Below are 10,000 nucleotides of genomic sequence, written 5' to 3' on the forward strand. Positions count from 1 at the left end.
ACTGACAGAGTTTTACCCTATTACGGGTTTCTTAATCCCCACTACGTCAGAGTAGGATTACGAGTTAAATATATTCCAATATTTTCTGCACCTCTTACCTAGCATAGGGCAGTGGCAGCATAAGTCCTATGTATTCAGTAATTTAGGCATTTTACTGATCCCCTGCGAACCAGAGTCACGTAGCATTCAATAGAAAAATAATGATGAACACTATTTAATTTTCACTATTCCTCACTTCTGCTGTCCTCCTTAAATATATCCTTCAATAGATCTATGACTCCAAGCCTTCAGTGGTTGTGGTTATGGATATTTTGGACGAAATACTAAAATACTGCACCTCCTAAGACATCGCGCCTCTTCCCACCATATTTCTTCATAATATCTAAGGGTTTGAACTCCTTCTTTTCGTGTTGGAATCTTCCCGGTTTCTTAACACGACACGGAGGGGAATGAAGAGGATGATTTTATGACTTCGCGTGATGCCAAAACGATATGAATCGTGACGGGATTCGTTAACCATAAAATGAGCCCTCCTTGATCGCCAGGAAGCATGAGTGACCTGTAGAAGGACGTGATCACATGAATATGATGCCTTAATGACTGCAGTAATGACCTTAGCCGTGGAGGAAGCCAACGCTAAGTGGAGACGTTGGCGCGAAGATAGGAAGATCCGGGGCGAAAGGAAAATGGTGAAATAGGAGGAGGTAAATAGGATAAGAGGACAGCGATGAAGATAGTAATGTTAACGAAGTATCAAGGAGAGACTTTAGATATAACGTTAGCGCGATGAGTGTAAGGGAAGGATGAGGACCCGTGAAGAAGGAGAAGAAGGGAGAGGAGTGGCTCGAAGGAGGGGCGGTTGAGGAGGGAAGGAAGGATGAGGACAGGCCAGAGACATCCTCGAGGGATCCTGCAAAGCGCAGAGGATAGGATGGGGTAGGGACGTAGGACGGGTAATGTCGTTCATTCCTTCTACATGGAACGACAGACTGATGCGATGCATAAGTACAGCTAAAAGGTTACTGATGGGCTAGAACAGCTTACAGTATAGGACCGTATCTGTGATCGCATCCAGATATGTATTTAGCATAACGATTCATGCTGGATTCGAGTAAGGTGGCAATTAGCATAAAGTTAATGATACTAAGTATAACGTCTGTAGGGGTAATAGATTAAATACTCGTACCTTAGGAAGTAAAAACTAAGGGTAACAAAGTCTTACGTTTGTAGGAGTAATAGATTAGATACCTTAGGGAGTACAGATTAAGGATTACAAAATATTACCTATGTAGGAGTCATTGACTGAAAAACTTAGAAAGTAAAGATTAAGAATTACTGTTTCTGTGGGAGTACTAGACTATATACCTTATGAAGTAAAAATTAAGGATTACTGAACATTACGTCTACAGGAGTAATAGACTAGATAGCTCAGGAGGTAAAAATTAAGGATTACTAAAACTAAATACGAAGGTAAGAAAGCGGGGGAAGGAAAAATGTTGCCATGGCAACTTCATCTTTTCTTTAGTCGAGAGTCCTTTGCAGTCTATATTAGACTTTTATATTTATTCTGGTTGCCTTCAGGCGATTTTATTCAACCAAAGAAAATAATTAAGGGCTTCAGCGGCTTAAGGTAGTTGAATGTAACCCTACAATAAGTAGGAAGTAGCAATCGCGCCATACAGCTAGAAATCAATTTCCATAAAAAAACAAAACACAGGAAAACCCACATCCCCAGGAAATCAAAGGTGAATTATGAAATGTTCATCAACCTCGAACAAAGCATGACTTAACATTTCCCAGAATGATATAACCTACGCCAACAAGAACACTCCTTCAGGCGCACGTGAAACTGTGAACATAACTCCAACCCTCATAATTAAAAATGGAAAGAGAAAAAAACAACATACTCACTGTCTTTTTTTTCTGTTTAACACAGTGGAGCCCACACTACCTTATATGATGCACCCGTTTGGTTTCCTGTAGATCTACACATTTATATGATATTACACACAAACACACACACACACACACACACACACACACACACACACACACACACACACATATATATATATATATATATATATATTTTTTATCTTCACTTAGCTAGCTTAATAGAAAACCGGTTGGGCTGACTGATTAGAATAACACTTAGCACGTATCTTATGGCAGACACTTGTTCTTGGAGTAATTTCATTATTCTTATTAAACAAATATTTTTGGCCAGATGTCCTCACATCCCCCTTGTATCATCCTAACATCTCCCTAGGGGGTGCGTGCCCCCTAGTTTGCAGAGCTGAGCGCGTTACCGTTTCCTTTAGAATGATTTTGATGAAAAAGGAAATGGAGAAATATTTACTTCTTACGAATATTCTCAATAAAATAATACCTAAACTACATTAATATTCCCTATTTTCTAAAACATAAAATAACCAGAGCTGGACACTTGCGTTACTAACGCACTACCTTTTCGGCGGTAACGCGCCCAGCTCTATTTTGTGAACCACTGGTTTAACAAAACGCTTTCTTGAAACAACAGGAACAATGATGACCCACTGGATAGAATGTTATCTTGACAAGATTTATTCATTTTCACTGATTTGAATAGTTTAGTGATATACGTATCCGAGTATTTATCATAATTTCTAATTCCCAATGATCGTATTGCAAAATCGATACACACCAGCAATTTTTGTAAGTACTAGAAAAAAAATAAACATGTGATATTTTCTGGACGGCAAAAATCATATAAATTGTCCAGGAGGCAGGTCTAAAAAACTAAACTATAATAAACTAGATTAAACTGTAAAAATCCTTACAATATATACACATATGCACGCACAGGAAGTACACACTAAAACTAATACATCTCCACCAGAATATATAAAAGAATACAGAATAAGCAATAAATAACCTCGCAGCTAATATACGAACTTTCTGACAACAAAATAAACAGAAACTTTTAACAATTTGATTTCACACCTCAAGAAAAACAAACAAATACAAGCAGGAACATGAAAAACACACATAACCCAAACTTTCTCAAATTACAAGCGAAAGGAACAAGCAAACAAGAACGAAACATAATAAGAACATCCCAGCCACACATGGACTCCTCTCACGAATTGGTTTACCAACAGAGCAGTTAACGAATGGAATCGACTTAGTAAATATGTAGTGAGCATTGAAACAATGGGTTGTTTTAAGAGAACATTAGATAACTTTATGGATGGGGATGGCAGGTGGTGAGGGACATGGAACTGCCTAGTGTAGTCCTTATGGTCTTTTGCAGCCTCCACCATTTTTACATTATGTTCTTAACATGCTAGTTTTAATATACAGACGTTGCTAAAACATCAGATGACATAGGAAAAATATCCCATAATCCACTACAGTATTCATCAGACAGATATGAACTATATATAGCAAAAGAAACAAAACAAACGACAGTGACATCAAATCATATACCGAATATTTCAACAAACATTTAAGAAATAGACTAACACACCAATCAATCAACAAATGAATTAACGAAGCATTTTATTGCACAAAAATAATGATAGAATCATATTGGATTCCAGGACATACCCACATAGGAAATCACAAAATATCAGACAATAAATATCTAGAAACCACAAACTAAAACCTTCCTTAAGAAGAAAAAAGCATTAATAAAAATATAACTCAAAGCAACAGACGAAGAGAATTTACGAACAAACATACGCGGGGAGGCGACCCAACATCGGCCTAAAAAACACAGCGGCTTGCTGCAACTGGCAGGGTTTTGCTTTACCAGGGGTTTCTCCCTTCCCACTGTGTGGGAGTGGGATGGTGAGTGTTAATGAGGTACACAGACCACACGAGAAGAACTGCCAAGACATTACACGGAGAGACTTCCCAATCAAGTGCAAACAAAACGCACCCAAGTCTATGACAACTTTACTCATACCCTGCTTTTTATGTCACAGATATATGTGTACCACGACTGTACTTAATGAAGCTGTAACAAGTGGGACGTCATGCTAATAAATACTCCCTCCTCACGCGGTATTTCTTTTGATAAACTTGTAGGCAACAGCCAACTACATATTGACAATATCACTACTACTAATAAAAAAGAAAACATCAAACTGGACTTCAATTTCACCAGCGTACGATGGAATAATCAAATAATAACAACTAGACATATTAACAGGCTATATTATGGATGTAAGATGTGGAAAAGAAATACATGGAAGGTTAGCCTACGGAACCCTCAACTCAGATATAAAGCTTTAGCCAAACATAGCCCAACAAAAACTACTTGGCCTATGAAGAACGAAGCTGGCAAGCAAATAAACAAACAAACAAAAATTCAAAAGAAGCAAACAAAAAACAATTCAATCAAAGTCAATAGTGCCCAACAAGCTGCCGCCCACCTCCCCCCTCCCCCAACACTTCGTGGAAATAAGAGAAGAGTTGTGAAGTTTTACTTAACTGACTTCACTCCCACGTACTACAGTGTCTCGAGACTTCTGAGGAGCTGAGGCAAGAGTGTAGTGTAGATCTTTAAGTCGGAGAAAGTCTGCCACGAGGTTGAAATATCGGTGTCACACTATGCGGCGGCGCCGGATGCGGCCAGATGGTGGGCAAGTTTAATTAGCTTAATAAAATCGCCTAGCGATAGCCAAAACTTGATATAACGACGACCACCATCTCCACCTGGCTAAAATGCTACTATAATCTTTCGAGTCTAATGACTCATAAGGGAGACTTTGCAACAGCCAACAACAAGCCGCAACGGCGCCGCCGGACAGTATGACACCAGCCTTAGAGACCTATGATCTCTGAGGTCCACGTCTCCCACCAAAAGTAGGTCTTTTAGTCCAATAATGTACGGCACAAAGAACATCTACTACGACTCGTTTACATCGCAAATGTACGAACCTGAGCTACACAGGGCAGGACTCGCAGTAATGGATTTAAACTGGGCAAATTTATATTTAAGGAGGAAAGAGGTAAGAGTTGGTTTACTAATAGGGTGGTCAACGAATGGAACAGACTTAGTCGTCGTGGCTATCCCTCTCTCTTCAGAGGATGATGGTCTTCGTTCTGGTCTGAGTGCGGTTATTTGTGCACCCGAAGGTGGCTGATGAGACCAATTCGGGCTTTGAAGGATCTTCCGCATGTTGGGCACGTTGTTCCTTGCGGGAGATCTGGTTACGGTTGGAGTTGCCTCTCCTTCCACCTTCTTCGCTTTTCTTCCAACTCTTCACATCGGTTTGTTTCGAATGTTGTTGTTCCTTCGCGAATGGTGGACCTCCAGAAGTTTCGGTCTCTTCCCAGTTGTTGAAGTCGATTTACACTTTTTCATGTTGGCCTTCAACAGATCCTTGTATCTCTTCTTCTGTCCTCCTTTCTTCCGATTTCCTTCTTTCAGTTACGAATAGAAAATCTGTTTTGGTAAACGATCATCGGACATTCGAACAACATGCCCACTCCATCTCAGTCTCAGACTTAGTAAGCATGTAGTGAACGCTGAAACTATTAGTTGTTTTAAGAAACGATTAGACAACTTTATGGGTGGGGATGACAGATGGTAATGGACATGGAGCTGCCTAGTGTATGCCTCATGGTCTCTTGCAGTCTCATCATTCTTATGATCTTATGTGCACAACTCCCAATACAATCGCTGTGGAGACAACTGCACCTCCTCATTGTTACGAAAGGCCTTACTCCTTGCACAAACTGGAATGATCTTTCTGTATCAAAGGATTACAAAGGATCACAAGGCGGAGCATGCCGACAGGAGACCTTTTGGTCCATATCTAGGTCGGATGCGAAAAAAATCCTGATGATAATAATAAATGAATAAATAAAAAGTATAATAATGTAAGTATCAAATAAAATACATAAATATACGCATAGGCACAGTCAAACAACAAACAAACAGGTAAATAGTCAATAATAATAAATTGACAATAAATGAGAATCAAACAGACAAATGATAACAAAACAAAAACAAATAATATGAAATAAATAATAATCATTACAGCATCTTGCTTAGGTGTTTATCTAAATTATTTTTAAAGCTTCGAACTGAACTACATTGCACTGCCTCTGCAGGAAGTTTATTCCATTCATTAACTACACGGTTGGCGAAGTTGTTTCTAACCACTTCCAAATTGAATCTATTTCCGGACAGATTGAGACCATTGTTTCTTGTCTGATTCTCATTCAGTGTGAAAATTTTGTCACTTTTGATGTTGTCAATTCTCTTTAGAATTTTAAAAACCTGTATCAAGTCACCTCTGAGTCTATGCTTTTTTTAGGGAAAACAGATTCATATGTTTTAGTCGATTTTCGTATGATTCATTTTTTATATTTGGAATCAGTTTTGTGGTTTGCCGTTGTACTTTTTGCCAATCTGTCAATGTCTTTAATGAGATTTGGTGACCATACGGAAACAGCATATTCCAAATGTGGATCGACTTTTGAAGTCAAAAGATCGCGCAATCAGTCTTAGAATCTTATTTGCCTTCTCAGAGGCTGAAATACACTGCTTGGATGATTTGAGACCGTTACTGATAATTACGCCGAGATCTTTTTCATTATTCACTTTTGTTAACGAATTTCCAAATAACTTGTAATCGTACTTACTGTTATTTTTACCTATGTGCATTACCTTGCATTTACTTGTGTTGAATTTCATTAGCCACTTTTCAGACCATTGCTGTAATTTATCTAAATCTTCTTGAATATCTAATTGGTTTAAGTGATCATTTGCCATTCCGTACATTTTTATATCATCAGCAAATTTGGAAACAGTAGATTTTAGTCCATGGTCTATATCATTTATATATACTATGAATAGAAGTGGCCCAAGAACGGAACCCTGCGGAACTCCACTTGTAACATTTTTCCATCTAGAAGTTTTTACATTTAAAACAACTCTGTTTTCGATCATTTAACCAATTACTGGTCCAACTTAATAGGCTACCACTTATTCCGTGTGAAGCTAATTTAGTAAGTAGTCTTTCGTGGGGGACGGTATCAAAAGCTTTTGCAAAGTCTAGATATATTAAAGCTATATTGTTTCTTTTGTCATAACTCGAAATAACTGTGTTGTAGAATTCGAGTAAGTTAGTCACGCAAGAACGTTTCCGTCTGAAATCATGCTGGCTATTATTTATCAAACAGATACTTTCTAAATGATGTTCGATAGCATCTCTGATGATAGTTTCCATTATTTTTCCTACGATTGAAGTCAAACTTATAGGCCTATAGTTATTTGGTTTCTTTTTGTCACCTTTTTGAATATGGGAGTAACGTTAGCTAGCTTCCATTCTCTTGGGACATCTCCGGATATGATGGATTTCTTGAAAATAATTTCTAATGGAACAACAATCTCATTTTTCATTTCCTTTAAGATTCTTGGATGCCAACCGTCAGGCCCTGGTGTTTTATTAACTTTGAGTGTCTCTATACACCTTTTATTTTATTTTATTTTATTATATTTACCGTAGTGAGTAAGTTTACCCTAGACTTTTCACAGGTTTCAGATTGGAGCTCATTTTGAGGTGTTTCGTTTACAAATACCGAGCTAAAATAATTGTTTAAAATATTACACATTCCTTCATTTGAATATTCAAGTTGACCGTCAGCAGATAATAGTGGACCAATGTGATTCCTAACAACCTTTTTGTCTCTAATGTAACTGTAAAATGCATAAAGCTATTTCAAATATTTCTAATGTAACTGTAACATACATAAAGCGATTTCAAAGCCCTTGCGTTTACCATCAAGTTCATAGCCAACGTAGTTAAGTTAAGCTCATTCAGGCCACCAGCCCAAAGCGACAGCAGAAATCACTTCGACAATGAGATTTCCCCGACTGGACCGATCATTTCTGAATATTAATATATTGGCATCTCGTCTTGTTGTGAGGTTCCGCTTCCACTATTTTGATGTAAATGTCATGACTCGAATTATCATTATTAGATGCTTGCACGTTGTTTAGCTTATCCCTTCTTTACCGAGTGGTAAGCAACAGTCGATTTCATTCAGTCTGCTGCTAGTAGAAATTTGATATCAACATTTCAGAATTGTTGCTTTCATCGTATTGCCCGAATATCACACAACTATTAATTAGGAGTGCAGCCGTTGAAATACTTCAGAAGACGCCTCATTTCTCTCTGCTAATCCCCTTTGTGCCTACATTTGCCGACAAAGGTTTGTTATATCATTTGCCATTCTAACGTCCTTTGCTTTGAATATTTGCCTTTGATTTGCAAACTGAATATGTGGTCAATAGGATGATTACACCTTATATCTGGTCGTTACGTTAACGTTACGTTTACGTTAAGCATGCCTTTATTTTGGCATTAGTGGTGACGTTCGTGAAAAAATCGAATTCTTTCTCATAGGGTCCTAAGTTTCATTTCGGGTTACGTCATTTTTTTTTTATTATTATTCGCAATAGGTTGACGTCGTGGGGCTTCATATGCTCCACATTCCATGATGATTCTTGAGAAATTGCCAAAGAAGTCTATTTCTAGCTTGCTTTAATTTAGATGAGCTTAGCTGAGCTTAACTTATTTTTTTTTTAATTTGGTTTACTTTGAATTGGTTTAGTATGGGTTAGGTTAGTTTAACCTAGTTTATGTAAGTCTAGGTTAGTTTAGTTAGCTTAGCTTGATTTAGGTTAGTTTAATTTAGCTTTAGTAGTTTAGGATAGGTTAGATTAGGTTAGGTTAGTTTAGGTTGGGCTAGGTTAAGTTAGGTTAGAGTAAGCTAGGATAGGTTAGGTTAAATTAGGTTGGGTTAGGTTAGGATAGGTTAAGTTAGGTTAAATAAGGTTATTACAATACGTTACTTTACATTACATTAGGTTACGTTAATGCAGTTCCTAATTTGAGGAAGGAACCTATTGTGAAGGAATTATATTCTTGTGATTAACTTCCCAATCTCCAAAAATATTCCCTTTCGGCTACACGTACAAGAACAAACCCTGCCCTGGACCCAGTGTCATCTAATAGCAACTCCTGAGGAGGGAGTGAGAGCACTACGAGAGGTGCTCTTCGGCGTTACTTCGGGAATTTTCGAACTCAAGAACTCACCTAACATGCCGACGGGGAAATCGTTTGGGGCCGCGTCCTCGGCGCCGACGACCGACTGGGTGACGATCCAGACGTAGTCCTTGCCGGCGAGACCGAGGTCTTTAGCTGCCCTCATGATGCTCTGGGCTTCGGCTTTGGTCGAGTACAGGAGCATGATGCGAGCCTCGCTGTTGGACACGGCGATCAGATCATCCTCAGCCTTGTTGACGAGCACCGTATCGATGATTGTGAACCTGGAAAGGAGAAGAGCGTTCGTCGTAAATATGGATGTTCTAAGCAAGATTGCTCATACTGTACTCGCGCGCACATGCATGCATGCACACGCATACACATAAATACGCATACATCAATATATGTATGGTCAATGAACAGTATGGACAGAGGCAAGATTCAAGCTGCATAGATGAGAGTTTTGAGACTGATATCAGAAAAAACTAGGAGAGACAGAATCAGCAAAGAGACAGAAGTCATGGCAATACTGAGAAAAATAGATACATCGCAGTTGAGGATGTGTGAAGAATATCAAAGATAAGATGGAATTGGAAACCAAAAAGAAAAGGACCCAGAAGACCAAGGGAAAAATGGAGAGGTGCTGTCGGTGAGACATGAGAGAAATACAGCATGCCATCTTCCCTGGGAAAACTAAGATGTTTTCATGTTATTGGACTTATATATATATATATATATATATATATATATATATATATATATATATATATATATATATATATATATATATATATATATTCTATCTTTGTACCAAGAGCTTACCCCCCCTCATAAGGGAGGTAGGTAAGTCAGAGCCACGTACCTATTCCTACCCATTTCACTCTCCTCCATTACCCTTTTCACCCCTCCTGTCTCAGCTCCTCATGGATGATGGGTCATTCCTGGATTCGCCA

General features: G+C 38.4%; 1 protein-coding gene across 7 annotated transcripts in view; it reads right to left on the reverse strand.

Annotated features, from left to right (window-relative positions):
- The window catches only part of Nmdar2 (glutamate ionotropic receptor NMDA type subunit 2), a 671,980-nt gene that overhangs the window by 304,332 nt on the left and 357,648 nt on the right, over positions 1–10,000 (reverse strand). For all 7 annotated transcript variants that reach the window (XR_012967269.1, XR_012967266.1, XR_012967267.1 and 4 more), the window contains one exon: positions 9,099–9,331. Coding sequence is in view for 3 of the 7 variants with exons in the window: in XM_076200978.1 (XP_076057093.1) it covers positions 9,099–9,331 (233 nt within the window). In the remaining 4 variants the exon portion in view is untranslated. The remainder of the gene's footprint in view (positions 1–9,098; positions 9,332–10,000) is intronic.

This window comes from Oratosquilla oratoria, chromosome 17 (genome assembly GCF_046742065.1).
Source record: "Oratosquilla oratoria isolate Oo_2021 chromosome 17, ASM4674206v1, whole genome shotgun sequence".
NCBI lineage: Eukaryota > Metazoa > Arthropoda > Malacostraca > Stomatopoda > Squillidae > Oratosquilla > Oratosquilla oratoria.